The 21,405-nt window shown below is 36.0% G+C and overlaps 1 protein-coding gene across 1 annotated transcript in view; it reads left to right on the plus strand.

The window, feature by feature from the left end:
* The window catches only part of rps6kc1 (ribosomal protein S6 kinase B1), a 98,400-nt gene extending 78,681 nt beyond the window's left edge, over positions 1–19,719 (plus strand). Inside the window, exons 14-16 of the mRNA XM_088908796.1 lie at positions 13,520–13,602; positions 17,606–17,701; positions 19,359–19,719. Of these exons, the coding sequence (XP_088764922.1) occupies positions 13,520–13,602; positions 17,606–17,701; positions 19,359–19,460 (281 nt within the window). The 3' untranslated portion in view covers positions 19,461–19,719. The remainder of the gene's footprint in view (positions 1–13,519; positions 13,603–17,605; positions 17,702–19,358) is intronic.
* The last annotated feature ends 1,686 nt before the right edge of the window (positions 19,720–21,405 follow it).

Genomic DNA, 21,405 nt, shown 5'->3' on the forward strand with positions numbered 1-21,405 from the left:
AAGCTTGAATTGATGCAGTCTTTCAGAGGTGTTTTAAATGTTCAGATTCCTTTATTTTATTTACCTGTAATCTTAGCATTTGAAGTGTATTAGATCAGCATGAAAGTGCGACAGTAGTGCTACTGCAAATCGCAGCTCCTAGGTTTGATGCCGAACAGCAGAGCCGTTGTATAGAGTTTGCCTATTCTCCCTGTGTGTAGACTTTAACCAGATGCCCTGGTTTCCTCTCTCCTTCTAAAGGTGTGCTGGCTAGGTTAATTGGTGCCTTGATTTGTCTTTGTGCATGTGAGTCATGCTATGTACTAGCATCCCATCCAGAGTGTAGTCCTGCCTTGTGCCATACGCTTCCAGGAGAGACTATCGGTTGTCATGACTTTTAATAGAAATGGCTTTCTTATAGTGAATGAATGAAAAACTCAGTGATAAAAAACATGTCTATGGAAAAAATGATGCTAGTTTAAAATGAAAAATATCTCAATGACTTCAAGGTTAATGCCAGTGTTAGTGCGATTAATGCATTTTTATCTCTAAATCATTCGGTCTTTTAAGTATACTGCAACTCATTTGTATATATACATATTAAAACTGCTTGTTCCAACCCATATTATAGAAAACCTTATCACCCACAAGTCATCAAGTTGGAGCTATTATTATCTAATTCTGAGATTTCACCTAGAATTTTTTTGTATTATATCAGTTGTTTCAGAATAGTCACAGTGCCTCTGATGATTCCTTTAAGCCTTAATTGCGAAGGAGTTCTAGCAATTGTAACTTAGAGATTGATGAATTCGAATTATCCTCATTCAATGTAAAAATTGTAAAAAATGTTCGTAAAGTACTGCATAATATTCATCAAGTTGTATATTTTCAAGCTAGCAGATCTCTCCTCATTCTGGAAATGTGGCAAAGATATATATATATATGACATTTAAAATGAAAATGTGCAAAAGGTCCAGGATATTGGATATACATTCTCTCATGATAATATATTGATGGGAAATAAAAATGCAACATTTGTGATTGGTCCCAGTACTTAATTTTTAGTTTTAGCACCTCTCAATATACATTTCATTCCATTATAAACAATATTCCAAAGTTAAGAGTACTTGGAGATAGATCTTACCTACATTTTCTCGGACGCAAACTACGTCCACCAATTAGTTCTTCTTAAAAAGCTGCTCTATGTAGTTCGAAGGACATTGAAACTATATTATTGTTGTTTAAAATTGGCACTAGAAGCATTAATACATGAAAAAATTCATTTCCTTTGGGAAAAATTCCAGAGTTCTCCAGTCTCGGTCATGAAGTAATTATTTATTGATAAATTAGAGGTCATTACATGTATTCTCATATGTATGTATTCTTTTTTTCCCATTAATTAAAGAATTATAAATACATTGTATCTAATTGTAGATAAAAATTCTGCCATTGTTCCTTTGAAACACTTGACAAAATATGAATGGGCTAATGCAAAGGAAGACCTCTCCACTCCACTTCTAGAACATTGTGGAAATTATCCAGTTTGCAATGGCTAAACAATATGAACAGATAATGTGGAATTGAATGTGTCCCAGATGTGTTTAGAATGGTTTAGATCAGGGGACCTTGCAGTGCATCCTATAGACGGTATTCTTCTCCAGACGCTGTTTAACAACCTATCTGCTTGGAGATGGGTATTATTGCCTGTCACCTATTGCACCTGCAAAACATCTTGCCTGATGGCCAGTGATCTGTTCTGTAAAGCACACAGCTCCATTTTGCCTTCTTCATCAATCCTACCCTGACTCATAATTAACCCCCCCTTTGCGTCTGACATGCTCTACAACATTTTACTCCAGAAATGTGTGTCTGACTCTTCTTCAGGTCCTCTCCCTTCTGTCTGTGTAGTCTAGACAGAAAATGAATTTATTTGTGAAGTGAGCAGATTTTTAGTTATTCAAGGTCGATCTTAATTTTCTTTGACCCAATTCAGCCAGTTTTGTACACGGTGTTTGAATGAGAGATACCTGTAGAGCCAGACTCCTATATTTCTGCATCAGAAAGTTTTCAAAACATGAGAGAGGTTACAAACAAGAAAAGTGTATTCATCACATCTGAGGTTAGCGGTTAGTAGCTAATTAATCTCATCTCATCTAGCTATTCCGTGAACAAAAATGTCAGTACCGCATGCATGTGGTGTTTTCTCAGTATATTTCTCAGTTAAGTAGCAGTATTGGAAAAGTAGGCAGACACTATACAACCACGAAACAATCCTGTCAAAGGGTTTTTGAGCTAGCGTGAATTCCACCGTGTTGCATTTTGACTTCACCAGTGGTTTATTATTTCTGCCAAATCCAGGTAGCCATTGTCAGCAATTTGTTATCCCTGTAAGTTTTATTATGTTCGTCTGACAAGCTGTCTGTCTGATATGTACTTTTGATATGACAACCTTGGTGGTCTGTAATGAAGTTCAACAGTGGAGAATCCTGGAATGCACAAATAAAAGGCAGTTAGTTACTAAGTATCAGTTCACTGATAAAACATCCCTGTGTGCTGTGGGACTCCTGCTGTGTCAATATAAAAATAGCAATTTACTCCAGCTACCCTATTTAGGTTAGAGATGTCATATCTGGAGGAGCATGGTGGTGCAGCGGTTAGCATTGCTGCCTTGCAGCATGGGAGCACTTGGTTCAGTTCTGGAACTGGGGCACTGCATGTGTGGAGTTTGTATGTTCTCCCAGTGTTTGTGGGGGTTTCTGTTCTCCCACATTCCAAAGACGTACAGTACTGATAGGCTAATGGTTGGCGTCTGGGAAAATTGCCCTGTTGTGAGTGTGTGCTTGTCTGTGTTTGTCTTTGCGTGTGCCCTGCAGTGGACTGCCGTCTTGTTTGGGGGTGTATCCTGCCTTGTACCTGTTGCTTGCCTGCATGGGCTCCTGCTTCCCCACAACCCTGTATTGGATAAAGCACCTAGAATGTGGATGGATATCTTAGCTGACTTACTCCTAGCAAATGCTGAGGGTATAGTTTGAAAAAGAATCCTAAATATTTTAACCTGAAAAAATGTTGTCCATCTGACATCTTTTGTGTCTTTCCTCTCCTAATTATTCATTACTGAGGTACTGTACAGTAAATTGGTTGCTCTCGTAGCTTGCTATTCTTAAGATGTTTGAAATATAAATAATCCTTTCTAGAAGTACAGTAAATGAAATGGCATTTGAAACACTAAATTGGTGCTTTTTAACAAGCTGACCTTTTATTCTATTCCCTTGCAAGTTTAAGTTTTACTTGCTCCTTAATTGTATAATTGGATTGTTTTAAACTTCATTTAGCATACTCTTACCATGCTCTGCCAGGGAGAGGTGATATTACAAGCAGTTTAGCACTATATCTGTACCACAGATTTGTGAAGTTTGATATGTTATCCGAGTGTTATGATTTGATCTTAATTTAGTCATTTAATTAAAAAGATGCATTGCATAGAAAGTAATAAACTTAAGAATATAAGGTGTTGGAGGATCAACCTTTCTTCCTACCATTCATGTCCAAAACATTTTAATTACACTCTTAGAAGACGTAATCACATGTTTCAGAAGAAACACATTTGTTATTATAATATAGCATCCATTAGGGTCTTATGCTATGTCTTAGAAAGTCAGTCTTGCATTGAACATGATTTTACAGGTACAGTATAATACAGATGTTGAGGTATACAGGAATGCTTCAACATGTGGTAACGCACTGTACAATGTACTATACAGATTAAAAGTTATCTGATTTGTTTAGTTAGATTGCTGAACCACAGCACTGTTTTATGTCATATGGCCATGATCTTAGTAAGTGTATAGCATTGCAAGTGTAACAGGTACAGTATTAAAGTTAACCACATTGACCAAAGATGTCCCTTGGTAGCTGGTGATGCACTTCAAGCAAATAACCAGCAGGTGATGTAGTGTGCCATCAATGTTTCATTGTTTCTTAGAGCATTCACAGTTAGATGTTCGTGTGCATTTGTTTTCTTTCTCATGGCTGTTGGATGTATGTTCCTTCAATAAATACGGCTTAAGAAGATATCTGTGAAAGTAGATCTAAAGTAGATATTTTTTCAAATCATAATTTATTGTGTATAGTGTAATGCTTTGTACCTAAGTTGGATTGATTGTCAATGCAGAAAAATGTTCTTGAAAGTAATTTACAATAGAATTGTAGACACAGCTTTGCATGCAATATCCTGCCAATTTGTGTTTGAACATTTTTATATTCTATCTGTTGTAGAATTAATATGCATCAATGTTATTTTTATGTAGTGTGAATTCACATTATTTACCACAATGATCCCTTTATTTCCCTTTATTCCAAGTAGTATGCAAGTTTTGATTCACAACTGCACATAAATATATAACAGTGGCATTTGGCTGTTTACAGCTGTGCTTAGTAACTCCCAGGGATTGGTTGGAGTATCGCTGCAAACTGATCCACATTTTGATCAGAAATCCAAACAGTGACAGAAAGCACTATCATCCTCTCACCAGTTAGAAAATTGGCATGAAAAAAGTAAACTGACATAAAGATTTAAAGACTGGAAGTAAACACTTGAACCCAACAGCTAAACTAACAAAATTTCTGATTTGCAGGATTATCCCATGCAAAAATTAGTAAAGAGCAAATTTAAAATCTAAATAAGAAGTTGCTCTTGCATGATTGTAGTGACATCAGTAGAGTTCATGGGGAAAAAAGGACACTTTCTCCATTCTGTTACATTAGTGCTAGGTGACTTGATGGAGATTTAAAACAAAACAAAAAAAAATGTAAATACAATATGTTGGGATTGCTCCCTTGTGGGATGCCTAGCCCTAAAAGTCCTATTGGGAGCTGCTTTTGTTGCTCATTAAGCATTTTTAAATCTTCAAGTGTAACATCCACACTTCGCTGGAGTCTGCAGATGGGCAATATTTTGATGAGGAATTATCACCAGTGTGTGACAAAAATGATTCACTTCTGTTTGAACAGGCCTTTGCTCTCAGTAGCCCTTGGGGAATGCTTATCATATTTATGTCCTAAAAACATTACCCACCTGCTCAGCACTTTGCATTATCAACAGCGTATCTTCTTATCTCCTTCTACTTTAACGTCCTCCTGTATTTTGAGAAAGAAATTCCAGTAACAACCTCATTTGTGATGACAGATATATGAACTCATGCCAGAAGCTAGCAGGGTGCCTGTTGCCATCAGTCTATAAATAAAGGGCCATGAAACAACATGTTTTCAACAAGATCTGAAAACAAAGTAAAAAGCCTAGAAATTGCTAAATTGTATTCTCACCTTTTATTCACATATGTGTGTTTGAAATACTCATTGGAACATTGTAGATATTTACAACCATATGAATATTAGCAAGCCTGTCGGTTACCTTATTTTATACTATGACACTGGACTCTTCTAACTTTATAACTGTTTGAAGTTTCACTTTCAAAGCCATCTTGTAGTAGCCAAGTTGACTACAAGCTCAATGATCGAGCTTTTGCAATAAATGTTTATTGAAAATCAGTTTGAAAATTACACTTAAGGACATTTTTCATGATATTGAATACATGCTTCTTTAATGTGTATGCTATAATACATATATAGTTTTTGTCATATTTTAATCCATATCCCTTATTTTTATGATGGTGCGAGAAGGACTTTTTGACAGTCCAGTTTTACTGAGACGGATTAGAAATGTCCTTTGAAAATTGAAAATATTGGCACTTCTGTGTGAGTGGTTTGTTAAAAATAAAGGGCAATAAATATCAGCACCCCCTAAATACAACAATATTGGTTATATTTTTAAATATGCAATTCATTACTGGATTCCGCTAGTTAATATTGATTTGGTAACATTTTCCAATGGGGTTTGTATTCTATATCCTGTTAATACAATATCTTACAGAATATTAGCTCCATGGCAGCACTTGCTTTTTTGCTTGTTTGATTTGTAAGTATATATATTAAAAAGTTAGAAATATTTTCCTGTTAATAATGTCAAGGTTTGTTTGTTTCTTAATGAATGTTATCCTGCTAATTCTTAAATGTGCTAACTTTTTTGTTCATTGTGTCCTTTAAGGCATTATGGAAATGTTGTGTTATTGTCAGTGCAGTTAAATGGGACAATTTGCCAGTATATTTTGCAAGGAGTTCATTGTCTTTGTAGTATCTATAAGATTGTCTCAGTATTTGTCCTTAGAAACCGAATGCTTAAATATTGCACTCCTCACTCAGACAGCCTCTTGTTGAAGTGTCCGACTGTCTACTTTCAAGGAGCTGCAGAAACAAGTCTCAATAGACCAGATCCTTGTCACATTCTCTGACTTGCTCTTGTAATGAAATGCGTGGCCTTAGTGTTCATCTCCAATTGTGCAGAAAAATGTCCTTCATGTAAGTTCAATGCATGTACAAATGCACAACTGTTTACTTTCGAAATCAGATGGAGGTGGCGGGGGAGGGGGTTCTGTGAATTTCAAAGTGTGTCCATAAGGAGATGGGGAGGGGGTATTGGTGGGGGCTTGGCGTCAAAGTGTTTGAGTTACAGTGACATAAAGCAAGCACCTGAGCCCAGGGTCTAAAGAGACATGTCTCTTGTGGGATATGAGGGTAATTCACTTCCATGCTCATTAAACTTGAGTGATCTTTCCATTGAATGATGACTTTATTCAGCCACATATTCTGTTGAGGGTTAGTGACTGTATAGCGCTGTCATCAAGGGAGCTTGAACCAACAACACCAACGCCTCCCCTGAGCTGAAATTTAAAATACAAGATCAGACGGCAGCCCACTTCTTCTGACCCTCTTGCTCCTTCTGCCTGCCTTAACAATTAGTCTCTTTTATGTTTGATACATAAGAAAGACAGTACAGCCCTTTGTATTCCTTTAGATTCTAGCAGTTTACCAATCCAAGAATCCTGAAGGAAATCAATATTATTAAAGTGGCTGGGCTCTTCTAGGTACTGCTTTATTATAACCATTTGCATACGGGGCTAACTGGTCAGACTGCTATTCAAATTCCCCCCTGCTGTGTGACTTCAAAATTTTATTTTTGTCAAGAAAAGTGCCAAATAAGTTAATATATCATAATAAATCTTCAGAATGTAGAACAGGAGTTCCTATACAGAGTTTATAAAATATTTTGGATTTTGTAATGTGATTAGTTTATTGTATTTATTGCAAATATGTGCTACATATGGCATCACAAATAGAGCTTTATATGACCCAAAGTGTACATTAAGCTGTCATACTGTAGCTTTCCCTGCCACGGTTAAAGTGAAAATCTTCCACAAGGGAGGGTTTCTTCTTCTTTCACAGCTGATACCATCAATAGCTTTCCTTACAAACAATGCCTTTTAGTCACTTTGGGGAAGCTTAATGTGCCCTTAGTATCTTAGAGGGAAGAAAGATAGTTCCCTTCATTACTTAAACCTATTTTTCTTAAGGGACAGGGGAACTCCTTCACTTCCAAAAGAGGAAGAGCGGATTCAGTCATTTGTAAACTTAAACGTATCACTTCACATAAACACCTTCCCCTTTCACTCTTTGCTGGTGACTGTTTTTTTTTTTGGCTCAGTTATCACAAAGAATGTGAAGTGAAGCTACGCTAACTAAATATTACCTGTTGAGACTTTTCCCCTTTCATGTTTTCAAGATAGAACTGCCGTTTTTCAGTTATTTGAAAGTGACCTGCTTATGATTAACAGGACGTGAAGACAAAAGACCTCTGTTTATCGTCAGAGGTGCTAAGGCACAGCCAGTGGTGATTCTTAGGTTCCTTTACATGGTCTTGTCAGTGAGTCTCCTACATGCCCTGTAGGGGCAGTCGGTCTTCATGCACATTTACTCTGACAAGAATGAAAACGAAGCCACCATTTTTTTGCTAGTAATAGTGGTTTTCCCTTAAGCTCTTCAAAAGGATTTCTTCGTGATGACTGCTGACCTTGCTACAAGACAGTGTATGTCCTATTATCTTTATATAAAAAAACAAAATACAGGTACCACAGGTTAAATTGATAGAAACAAATGTATAGATTTGAAACAGGCATTTATTGTGCATCTGTGTATGAATTTGCATGTAGTGTGTATTACTGTCAAAGGGGAGACAGAATTTATCCTCATAAAAATAGTACCAGTAACACCTGAAAATGGATGATGTGGAGATGTCTGCAATTTGTAAAATGCTTTTTTTAAGTCCAAGTGGCATCTACCTTTTAAACTAAAGTGCCAAAAATATGTTCACCTGATTTCACACTGAATGTGTGGAGTCACATTTAAGCAGAGCTTGGAATGGTAATTAAAAATAGCATGAAAGTCAGTGGGATGTCCACATAGACATAGGAATACAAATGTGTTTGTATTAGGGGAAGATGGTGGGGGTGAATTTCTTTTTAGATCAAGCTGCTCCCCTGTAACAGTGTAATGCATTTCAGATTTCTTCTGACCTTGGCTGGAAGAGAACCACCAACCTCCAAGGCAAAGGACTTCATTGCTAATCAGCTGACCCACACAGCTCTTAACCACACATGGAAAGTTTGAATGCTGAAACTTAATGACTTCAAGCAATTGCCTTTTTTTCGTTGTTTTATTTCTCTTCAAAAAAAGAGGAAAAAAAACAGGGGCCATCTGGTGGCCCGAGGAGTCTCAGCACTGACCTCCTTGTCACTCTCACTGTCTGTCCTGTCTCCCTAAACAGTTATGCAAGACTAAACCCCAGGCACAGAGCCAGAGGAAGACTGTCCTTTCACCTTGGGAAATTATAGGCAATGAGACCTGACAGTTTGAGGGTTAATTCCTACCTCTGTTTGCAAAAGAAAACCTGCATTCATATACGCAAGGAGGGCGATTGTCCTTCTAAACAAATAGAGCTCACTGCAAGATCTGTGAAATATATTAAGCAACAAAGAAAAACAGCCTACAAACAGCTCTTGGAAAGGAATTAGCCTTTTCTTTGCCTCTCCTTTTGTGCATTGTGAAGGGCATGAATATGTACAATGTACAATTTTCAAGAAGTCTGGGCAGGTCACGCAGATGGCACTGCAATGTTTCTATCCAGCCCCCTTTTGCATTTTTTTGATTTGACTATATTTTATCATGCAAATGATGCATTGACAAGACAGCCACTTTGCTCCTTACTGCTATGGTCTGTCTTGTTCTATCGGGAAAGGTATTGATGCCAACAAGATTAATTTGGGTAACTGTATTTACCGTTAAAAGTCGTTGTATGAGCTTAGTCAGAAGCATAAGGTGCCCATCCCATTTTAAAAAAGAAACAATAGAAAGATAAAAGAGCCCATTGATTAATCTGAAAGTAATTGACAGCCTCTCTAGTCATGAACATTTTCTACACAACATGTACGGGGCACTTTGGAAGCGATCTATTAGCATTGATTCTGAGCTTTATGGATGTTGACGAGGATGTAATATCAGTAAATGAACAAGAATGTAATGTTGAAAAGGCCACAGGTACTGTATATCAAGGGTCTGTCTTTGGAGCAATAAATGTTATAGACCTTCGTGAATACATTTCATGTAACTAAGCCGTTGATAAACCATGTTCGCAGGTAAAAGAAATGAATATTTGTAAGAGGACAGACAGTAAATGGTAATAAAAGTGTATTAAAGCTGAGGAGCCTTAGCTTTTCAGCATAGAGCTGACATAAATGCAACTGTATCTGGTACCTTGAATTTGTGTGTCAAGCAGGGCCTGTTGCAGATTTCTACAGAAGACTAATATTTATACCACATGGACTGAAGCGCTGTGGGAAAATCAGAACATTATTTTGGAGGTCTCCTCCTTTCAATATGATGGTTGACTGCCTCCTAATGGTCATTAACTAAAACATCCAAAGAAACCTGTCCTACATTTCTTCCCAGTAATTTGCAATTGCATTCAGCTAGGAAACAATAAGTAGTCTACTAATGCATTTATCTTTAGTGTACCAGACACAGCTGGGTTTCAGATAAGAAATGAGTCTTGACTTGACAGGCTTTTTCTGGTAATGGGGTGAAGTACTGGGAATTTTATATGTCTGCATTTGTGGTTATTTGTTTTTATTATGCATGTTTGCTTTGACTTTCTGAAAATTAGAATTCTTGTCAAGTTTTTTCAGATCTGGAGGTTGAAATATTATCAGCTCCTGCTAGGGAAAAACTGATATTGTTATGAGTGTGGAGGTACCTGTAGAGGTTCCCAGAGCACATATCACAATGTAATGTTACAGAGTTCTGGTGAGGATCAGCAACTAGAATGGAAAGATCTCTCTGCTGCTACGTGCTGTGTATTATTGTGTAAAGGTGAGGTGATTTACTACTAAGTTACTATATCAGACAGAGGGCTGGAATCTTTTAATGTGTGTACTGTGTTTGAGGCTACGTTTCAAAAGTGCATAGGTTTAAAATACGCATTCAAACAACACCAATTGTGTTCTAGCTTGTATAAGTGGCTTTGTTCAATGCTTCATGTATATAACTGAAATATTACCAATTGCCATATGAAAATTTGTTGATGGCAGGTTCCCTAGGTACTTTAAATAAATTGTAAACTTTCTCAGAATAGTTCTAGGAGATGTGCACAAGTTATTTTTTCATGTAATTAATAGATAGAATTTGGGTTCCCTCCTTCATGTTCTGTTTGGTTTTTGAGTAGTATAATTTTGCTTATTAATCACCCCAGCTTTTGAAAGTAGTAGTTAAATTTCACTTCTACTACAAAATTCTGCACATCTGGCCGTCATAACTTTCCTCAGAAGATCTCTAATGCCATTCTGTTTCTTCAATTTTTAAAATAATTTGGAAATGTTTTTAGATTGTCTCACTCTCACTTTATACAATACAGGGTTTTTGGGGAGCTGAAACTGATGCCGGCAAGCAACGGGAGCAAGGCAGGGTATACCCTGCGTGGGCTGCTAGTCCATTAAAAGACACAAGGGCCAAATTTCACAGAAGCCAATTAATCTGTCTTTGGACTGTGGGAGAAGACACACAAACATAGGGATGACATAAATTCCACACAGATAGCACCCAAGAAATTGAATCCAGGGCTTCAGCGATGCAAATCAGCAATGCTAACCACTGTGTCACCGTGCTGTCCCAGTGTTATTTTAATGAAACATTTTTTTTAGGTTGCTCCGTTTAAGAAATAAGTACTCCACTACATTTTTTGTGTAAAGACTTTGTCACTTTTGTTTTTTTACTTCAATTTGTTTACTTCCACTTGTTTTGAAAGAGTGAACAGATTGATTGTGACAATCTTAACAGTTAAGAGTTAAGAAAAGCCCTTCCGGTGATTAAAAACAAAAACAAAATAGTTTTTTTGATGCACAAAAAACAAATTGTTTTTTTTTTCTTTGCTTCTCGGATTCAAGGGATTTGTGTGAAGAAAAACAATTGCGGTTCACCTGACCTCTAAAATACAAAGTGCTGCCTCAGTCTGACCCTTTTTTCCCTGACTCTACAGAGTGATGGTGCCATTTTGGCGGGCTGAGGGTTTCAGATAGGAAAGTGTTACAGTTCTTTCATTTCCTTTCTTTCTTTTTGAAGAAATGCTTCATGCTGTCTGCACATTCCTACCTCTTAAGATTGAATCGTGCTTTTGAATAGCGGAGGCTGACTGATACTTGACTCTTTGGCACTGGATTGCCAGTGCTATTTAAATTCTTTTACAACATTATGTTAAGTGTTACAGTGCTATATCTCAGAATTTGTTTTTTCTAAATAATGCTTTGTTAGATTGCAAGGATTTGGTTTTTATAGTGGTGTTTTACAGCATGTTTAGTCTAAGGAGTGGCACGCTATATTTAAACTATCAAATCAATTCTGAAAACAAAATTGTTTTCCCTAGGAGTGCTCATGTTACAAAAAACAGTGATGTGGTATTTTGCTAGTCAGTCTATGTAAAGACTGCAGTGCAGAGCAAAGATCAGAAGAAAAATAATTCAGATTACCTGGATCTGTCTGCATACCCATTAACAGCAGTCTGTATTAGATTTGTTGGCAAATGTTGGTGTAATTATCTCGCCATCTCCAATTCCCTAGAAAGGGAAGCTGATTGCTGTTAATTTTCCTTAGAGAGGAAGACTGAGCCACTAGAGTAAAGCAGTATTACTTTCTCAAGGCTCTCCTTTAGTGCCAAAGCTTCTCGTGCTGCACCTGTAAAAGACTTCATGGAGAGATTTTAACAGGAATTCATCTGCACCATTAAGTGCAGTTTGTCCTATTTAGATTTTACTTGTGTAAAGACACATTTGACCCATATGAATCATTGTAGCTGTCTGTTTTTTTACTGTTTTTGTTTTTCTATTTTTGGATACACTTATGTTCTACTAAAGATCTTGAAAATTAAGGATTTTAAGGATTTCAGATAGTTAACTTGATCACATCTTTTCAGATAATCTGTTTCAGTAGGAGATATTAACTTACAGATCCCTTTTTCATCATGAATGCTATGTTAGGACACTGGGCAGTTAGTCATGTCATGTTAGAGCCTAGTAGAAGGACTACAGTGAAGTTACAAATTATGTGTCAAGCACAATAGAGTAAACCGCTGAAAAGCAGAAAAAATAAGCCATAAGTAAAGGATTTTTTTTTGTGTTCATACAAAAAGGTTTAAGCATTATTTCACAAAACATTGATTAAAAAAAATTGGTAAGCAAATGTTTTCATACAAAAAGAAAAATAAGACAAGAACTCAGCAGTGGTTAAAAAGAAGAAATTGTGTGAGAGCAAACAACGTTACAGGTGTAAAAAAAGGTGGAAGGCGAATGGACAGCTTGAGGCGTCTTCTGTGAACATTCATACAAAGCCATGCTAGTAGCCTCTAACAATAACAGTCTGTTCTAGAGTAAGGAGCCACATGAGTCACAAGAAGTTTTCATACTTTATAAACACCTCCGATGTGTTTATTCACATTATATCTCTCGCAGGAGCTATGTAAAGGCCAACAATGAATGCCCTTAATGTCTGCTGCAGATCCTCCTGTTTTGTGTCTTTTTAGCCTGACTTATTTACCCATTGTTTATCAGTGGGGTGCCAGAAATTTCCATTACATTTTTGAAGTATAATGTTTAATGTACAAGATTGTTTAAATATTTTCAGAAAATTTCATGTACGCCAAAGTTAAAAATTTAAATGGTTTTTTTTTGTGACGAGTCAGATCCTCAGACATTGTACAATTCAATATCAAGGGCTTTGCACCAAAGTGTCAGTAGCAAGAAATTTTAAGATTTTTACCAAAATTGTGATAATTTCATGCCTTTCAGACTAAAACAGGATCTCTACTCAAAAATATTGAACATGATATAAAATTGAATATTTTTAATAGTTTTTTTCCAATTTTTGTTGATATGCAGATATGCTATAAAACCTTTATTTGGGCTTTTTTGTGTTGTAATGTTGATACCTTTTTCTGTGTTTTAGTTTGCTTAGTAAGATGTTTTAAAAACAAGCTTTGTGAATGGGACACAGGCATAAGTGTATATGGTATATATTAATGTTTTATTTCTTCCGTGTCTTTATTTAGAAGTTGGAGGCATTTGTGAAGAGACTGAAGCCTGTGACTGGTGGAGTTTGGGTGCCATCCTGTTTGAACTCCTCACTGGGAAGGTACGCAGAGCGTAGGAAATGGGTTTGTAACGATAAAGCCTTCCAGCCCTATCTGCTTGAGCTTGAATGCATCGCCAGGTGTCTGGCCTCACCACTGGCGTTCCTTCTCTCAAAAACCAACTGATTGAAGAATCAAGAAAGTGATAGGAGACCCAGTAAGGCCTCCCCTGCCAATGAATGTGTACTGATTTCCTTTCACACTGGCACCAACACCCAGCTCTGGCTAATGTGTTTCTGGAATTAACTGGTGCTTGTCACAGTCCTCTACAGAAATGTACAGCTGGCAGCTTTATAGACAGGTGGGTTGGCAACTTGTTGTTTCCAAAGAAATCCTAGTCCTGCAAATGTCTCCTTTTATTAAATACTGTATAAGCAGAATGCACCAAGAAGACTCAGGTTTCATCTTGGTGTCTAACGTATCTGACAACATACTGTATCTTAGCTTCTCGTCCTGAATGCTTGTCATCTGTCTAGTTAGTGCTACCCCTTTTCATTGTGGAATACTAAGGGGGGAAAAGTCGATGCATGAAATGAGGCTATCCTAATGAGCACCATGCAGGTGTAGTGTGATTGAAGGAGAAACATAAACCTTTTGTTTTAAACCCTTCCCTGAAATTAATACATTTATTCTTTTATCACCATTACACATAGGTTAATGTAGTGGGCGTTGTAGCATGTACTGAATGTCTTTATTGTTGTGGGACAGCTGAAAATGGGAATATTATTTAAGATATGCAGTGATGCACGTAGACTGGAAATTTCATTTTAAGATTAAACCAAATGCATAATCCTCTTTTGTTGTTGTTAAGATCATATTTTATGACCTAAGAGTTCCTAAGACACCTTTAAGTTTATGAGATGGGTAGAGAAGCATTTAAAGTTTTGGTAATACTGTATAGTTTTTTAGTTTTTCAACAAAACAGTTAATTTGAAAAGAAGCATATATATTTGAAGATTTTGATTTTTTTTTAATGAAGCTATGAACCCTTTGAAATTTCCATAATTTATTGTGGTAATGCTTTGCAATCAGTGCTACAAGTAATTCATATAAACAAGTAAAAGGGCATATTGTTTTAATATAGAAGAGTAATATTAATATGTGCATTATAAATAACCTTGTGATGTAACCAGTCAGTTCTGCTATTAGAGTACAGTAATCTTGCATTGCCAATGTTTGGTACCCAAGTGAAAATGCTAATTACAAAAGATAGTAAGAGAGAAACACTAAAACAGCACATGGTACCACCATGTACATGTACATGTACAATTTGATGTAGATTAAAAATTTGTTAAGCATACTAATGATGAGAGAAATCAAAACCCTGTAATTCAATTCATAAATGTACTAAATGTGGGTTTTTCTTTGCAAAGTTTGTTCAAACTGTCAGCTGAAATTCTGGGCATTTTGATGATTTGAGGTTACACATATTGGTGTCTGTGCTAATCTGGCACCTTCCAGTTATGCCAAGATATTTCTGAGCCAGACATCTTGGTAAAGGCTTCCATCCAGTAGGGTGAAAGAGTACAGAAGAAGGACAGATGTATAGGTTATTTCGCAGGGCTGGCATTTGATGGTCAGAGTTGGCGCTGCCACACAAAAAATGTTCATTAGGATGTGGAAGGTTCTCCATTGGATAATACAGCGCTGTGAAGGTGACGGGGTGCTGCAGCAGATTTGAGTGCTGATCGTTCTGGGATGTTCTAGTTTGAAGGACAATAGTGCTGATCTAAATCTGAAGACCGATGTCTAGATGTTCTTCTTGGCATGACAATGAGCAACAGAGAAAATAACTTCAAGACATACACTTTAATACAGGTTCTCTGTCGGTTAGCTTTGTTGTTGATTTTTTAAAACATTTTTTGGTAGCTTTACTATACCAGTCTCTGGCAGGAAAAGTAATTCAGTTTTAGAATTTCCCTTATTTTCATGATTATTTAACATAGCCTTATTTCTTCAGAAACTTTGATTTTTAGAAATAGTCATTTTCGTTTATACTATGTTTTTAAATAAAAACAACATATTTGCATACTTATGTTTTATTATTAGTTTGCTTTATTGCTTATCAAACATTAAAACACTTAAAAAATATCTTTCGTTCTTCTTTCATTTTGGTGTAACAATCTCAATAACCGCATAGCATATCAACAGCAGGAAAAAACACAAAAGCACATTCCACACATCTTAAGACACGTTCTTTTGCCTCAAACCATCTTAACTAATTTAGAAACACAGAAATATTCTAAATAATGACTTAATGTTCTAGATTATTATTTAAGACATACACTAACTGAATATATTAAAATATTTTAGATATTTTAGTATGTCCTGTACCTCCCATTGCATATACTGTATGGCACTTTTCCTGCAGTTTCATTATTTTTTAAGTTTTATCACTGCTGCTCTGTATCTAGAAATTTTGTGACCAGCTTATGTACAGTATGAGAACATGCTGTTGCATTATAATTTATATTCAGGAATGTAATAATAATAAACTATATTTTTATGTTGCAGAGCATCAGTCTTCAGATATCTAAGTTTAATTTTATTCGAAAAAAGTCACATTGCATTGGATGATGTATTTGAATAAAAATGTAATACGTTTGCTAAATAAGGAAAGTTTAACAAAGAAAGTAAACATTTCTATCATATATAAAAATGTAAATAATATGCATCCATTAAGAGCTGTCAGCATTTATTTTATGTAATTAGTAATATTACTGTATTACTCCTTTTTAAAAACCTTACAAGATTGAAAATGATTTTCCAGAGCAAAAGTGTATAGATTTTGTTTTTCTGTGTCCTTTAAAATTTTACTTTAAGCTATTGATTTTGAGAAAGTTAGAAAAATCTATTTGATATTTGATAGTAAGCAGCAGTACAAATGTTGGTATGTGTATATTGTATATCCATGCTTAGATAATGATGAAGCTCTTCTGAGGTCTGTTAATGATTTTTAATTAATGTTGATTTACCAGAAAATTAGGCCAGAGTTTTAAATGGAAATGTATTGTATTTTGACATTCTTGATGTAAACATTCTTGATGCTTCAGAAAACACAAGGGGTTTCAAAAGTTGTTTTGTGTATGATATCCAAGCATGTAGAAGATCTCTAAGCATTTTGTTTTAACACATTTCTTCTTCCACATTTAATCTCTTGAATGTCTTACTTGCTGCATCGGCTCACAGTTATCCTGGCAGATTGGAGGTTTATTAAATTTCTGCCAAAACCAGTCTTCTGCAGGCCCTCAGGCTGCCCAGTCAGCTGTCACCACACTAACGCAGCTCGTCAGTGCCCTTAGCGTCTGTCGAGGCCTGCCCTTGTCAGACACTCTTTAAGACAATTATCAAGAACAGCAGTCTTCAGATATGCAGTCGATTTTAGACTTTATCCCTCCACATTCTAACAACACTGCCTAAAGTTAAGTTTATGAGCATTCAAAATGATCTTGCCCATACTGACATTTTTTTTAAATCTTGCTGTTATCACTGATAAATTGGGCAACCTTTAATCTCTCGAAGTACAAAAGAAGAATGCAACATTTAGAAATGTGGTTGTCTCTTTTTTAGAGTGGTAATCAAATTAAACTGTTTTCATCACGCTGCTTAGGCATGTTTCCCTTTAATGCTACAAACATTAACTTCCACGATTGTTTCAAAACAATTCCCAGCAGATGCACAAATCACGTTTACCTTAGTTTCCAGTGAGCTTGCCAATGGTTTACCTAATTAAATCCGTCCTTTAGGTTACAGAAGTGAACTGATATATTAATCACCAGTTACAATAATAATTTTGCAGGGATATGTTGCATTAAGCTAGGCTTATCATGCAGCCTTTGTGCCAGCCTAGCATTTCTGCTTTTTGGTTTAAATGGCAACAGTTGATAGAACAATGAATACCTTGTGCTGGTGTTCTACATTTTAAGAAAAGAAGAGCACACAGACTTTCAGAACTGTGTTTCAGGGAGCTTTAAAATAATTCTGTGTCTTTGTTTCTTTTTCCAGTCACTGTATCAGTGCCATCCTGCAGGAATCAATCGGCACACCTCCCTCAACATGCCAGACTACGTATCAGAGGAAGCCAAATCCTTAGTACAGCAGGTAGAAAACATTTTGCAAAACAAAAAGTACAAAACGAAAAGCAGTTTTGTTTTTCTTTTTGCATCTTTATTTAATAAGTTTATAGCTGATCATTTTTCCAACAAAATGTCTTATAGAAAGATTCTACTGTAGCTCATTGTACAGTAGGTACTACTTGAACAATGTAAATTTCTTTACATTTCCTGAAAGATCTGCATTTAGGCGACTAAAGCTCACTAAGAATTTAGGTATTTTGACCTGGTGAAAACAACTGGGATTCCATACATGCATATTATTCTCATTTTGCTGTTGTGAGACTTTGCATATTCTGAAGTGAATTTGATTTATTTGATTGATTTTAAAAAAGTGAATTTGAACATATACGCTAGTATAGAGGCCATACATAATGTTTAGTCTTGGCTAACATTTAAATAATGATAATTTACCTCATACTGTATGTACCATTGATGTTTTTTGAATGTCTCATCTTGCACTTTATCTAAAAATTGGTTTAAACTGAGAAGTTAAACATTTAGCATTTATTTTGAGTATGTCATGTGAGAACAGATGAATAAAAAGATACTGCTAGTTTTGTCAATAAAAGCTAAAATATTTAGGTTTTAGGCTGCATCACCTCAATGTATGATGTATGAAGCCAATTTCATAAAGCCAATGACACCAAGGACAGTACATACAGACTGTTAAACAAAATCAAGACAATCTTTGTAACAAATTGTATTATGAATAGCCTCTTGGTAATTGCAAATAAAATCCCCAAGGACCAGACATTTAACTGAAATGAAATCTGTATACTTATAAAATGTATCTCATTAATAAGCAAGAAAATTATTTAACATGGATGGTAGTCAGTGGGAGAATGTAATGAAAACAAACTCACAACAAAAGCCTCTGCTTTTTTAAAAAAATGAAGATTTGCATATTAAAGATAATGTATAAGTTAATGATCTGCAAATACAGAATAATACGTATAATGTTGAACTTTTGTGGATAAATGTGTGAAGTACATTCATTTTTTGTCACACAAAGATTACAGCTAGCATCCGTGCGATAGTAGCTGTATATGAGCTGATACTTAACCAGACATATTCAGCAAATTGATCTGGTTTTAGAAAATGTATTAAAATGTACAGTATATTGTGCCACAACTATGAGTTGAATAAGGAAAGAAATATTGTAATTCTTGATCAAAACGTAAGTCAAACTGGGGGATGGAATTAATACAGTGAAATCTATCTAAATACTGTGATAATGTAACACTATACATTTCAGAGTTCTTGTGTGATGAAATAAGCTAATGAGCAAAGGTCTGTTACACATGACCTGGTTGTGCTGCAGAAGGTTTCCTTGACCTTTTGAAATTCACAGCTTAATTTATTTTAAGATGTTTCATGACAAACTGCTCAGAATTTGCAGCTTACTTTCTGAATTTGTCCACACCAGTCTTAACTTTCCCCTTACGGACTGAGTTCCTTGAAATGAAATTACATACAGAAAGACTGTTTTATTTACAGGCAGAGGGCCAGAGTTCATGAACGAATAAACCAAGTCTTAGTGACGTACAGTATGACTAACATGGCGATGTAGGAATGATCCCCAAACCCAGATCTTCATAGCACATAAAAGTGCTTTCTGCTGACATGAGTTTCTGTTACTGCAGCTTCTACAGTTCAACCCCATTGAGAGGCTGGGTGCTGGAGTAGGTGGTGTGGAGGACATTAAATCACATCCATTCTTCTCTAAAGTGGACTGGACCAAGTAGACCATTGACTTTCAAGCGCATGGATGGCACTGGTGTTCACCTCTTATCTCTGGACAGTGGGACAGAAGAATAAGACCCCGGCATAGACACAGCTTTCAGGGGTATGAGTGTCTTCTGCATCATCACCAAAAACTGATAAGTTTGTATTGAGTTTTTGTGCAGTTTAAGTTGCTTGCTGAAATAGCGTCAGGTGCAACATAGGTGTACTGAATGTCTTGCACAATTCACAGTACTGCAAATAAAACTGTATACAATAAAAGTCCTATGAGGTGCAGCTTTTTTACCAATTTTTTTTAGATGAAAAGCCATATGAAATATTTAAGCAGGTACACTAATATAAAGATAACAACAAAAGCTATTAATGCTTCGCCATTCATTGTGGATTAAGTTATATATGATTGAAGACTCAATTAACTCATTAGCTGCCACAAATTTCCAGAATACTGACCCTCACCCCATCCCCCCCTTCCAGTCTGCAAAACCAATATGGCCACCAATGTTTTAAATTTTCACAATCTTACTGCTTTAGCTAAATGGTGAGAGAGTACTTGTTTTTTTGCTTTAATCACATTTTTTTTCTTATATTCATCAATTATAGCAGGCTTCCAATGTTTGTTTCTGCCTCTGTGCTACAACTCTCATCCCTGTTTCAAGACCAGATGTACTGTAGTGTAGTAGCTTAAAGTATTGGACAGTATATCTAAGTGCAATGAAATGGTTATGACAGAGCAATACCAGTAATTGGATTAACACTTTATACACTGAGTTTTGTTTCCATATATTTCTTACATAAGATTAGAGATCATTTGTCAATAAAAAGCCTTTTGAGTAACAATGTTATAATATATAGAATACTAACAATAAGATAAGGGAAGTTTAGTATAATTCATAAATAAATGTTGAATGAATTAGTGTTACCCCTGCTACTCCCACACATAAATACATTTAGAGTCACAACCAAGAGAACTTTACATGTGCAGATAATCGTTATTCACAATTGCTGTTTACATAATTACTAAATTCTCAGTGAGAAGGTTTTACCCTTTTTATTTTATCACATTGCAATACATTTAATGAAATTAAAGTTTTGAACGTATCCAAGTTGAAACTTCTGCAACATTTTCAGGATAATGCAGAAGCGGATTCCATGCTTTCTCCCTTTCTTTTTGTGTTTTGTTGTTAAAATGTAATAATGACATCAACACATGGAAGCAGCTGCATGACGTGACTTTAGGGGAATTAGGGATCCAGTACTTGGGGATTTTAGGCTTAGCCACTAGAACCATGGCTATTCTGACTCCCAGAACTTTTTCAGTCTCCTTGCTGTCTAGGGGCTTCTAGCCATTCAGAAAAGAAATCCAGTCTGGACAATTGCCTCAACATATTTATTTGTTTCTGTGACAATAGTTGTGATTACATCAGGAAAAAAAATGGGGAAAAAAGCATCTGTGCTACTCCATACCTTTTGAGGACCTAATGGAATGTCATCATAGTCTCCCCTGCTGCTGCAAAGCACACTCTCCCTGCCTGTCAGTTCATGCCACCCCCCATATTATGTCTCTTTTCTGTTTGTTCGCCCACTCATTTCAGTCACGTCTACAAATGTTTTTTTTTAACTCCTTGTATCACCACTCATTCTGTACATTTTCAAACCCCTCTACGTCCTCACTAACGCATTTCTCTTCACTCTCGATGTCCCAATCAAACACTAGTTCTCCACCACCATTCTCCACACTTATTAGCCTTTTTTTCTCTCATCTCACTCTTCGCCTCGAAACACGGCAGTGTTAGCGTCTAACTAACTCAAATAACTTTTAGTAAAAGGCATAGTCTGTTGCCATTAGGGAATGCAAAACGTAGAAACAAGCATTTAATTGAGTATAAAAAATTAGTTTCCTTCACAAAACCCTTCCAACAATCATTTTATTGGGTAGAAAATATTTTT

Source organism: Atractosteus spatula, chromosome 2 (genome assembly GCF_055471065.1).
Source record: "Atractosteus spatula isolate fAtrSpa1 chromosome 2, fAtrSpa1.hap1, whole genome shotgun sequence".
NCBI lineage: Eukaryota > Metazoa > Chordata > Actinopteri > Semionotiformes > Lepisosteidae > Atractosteus > Atractosteus spatula.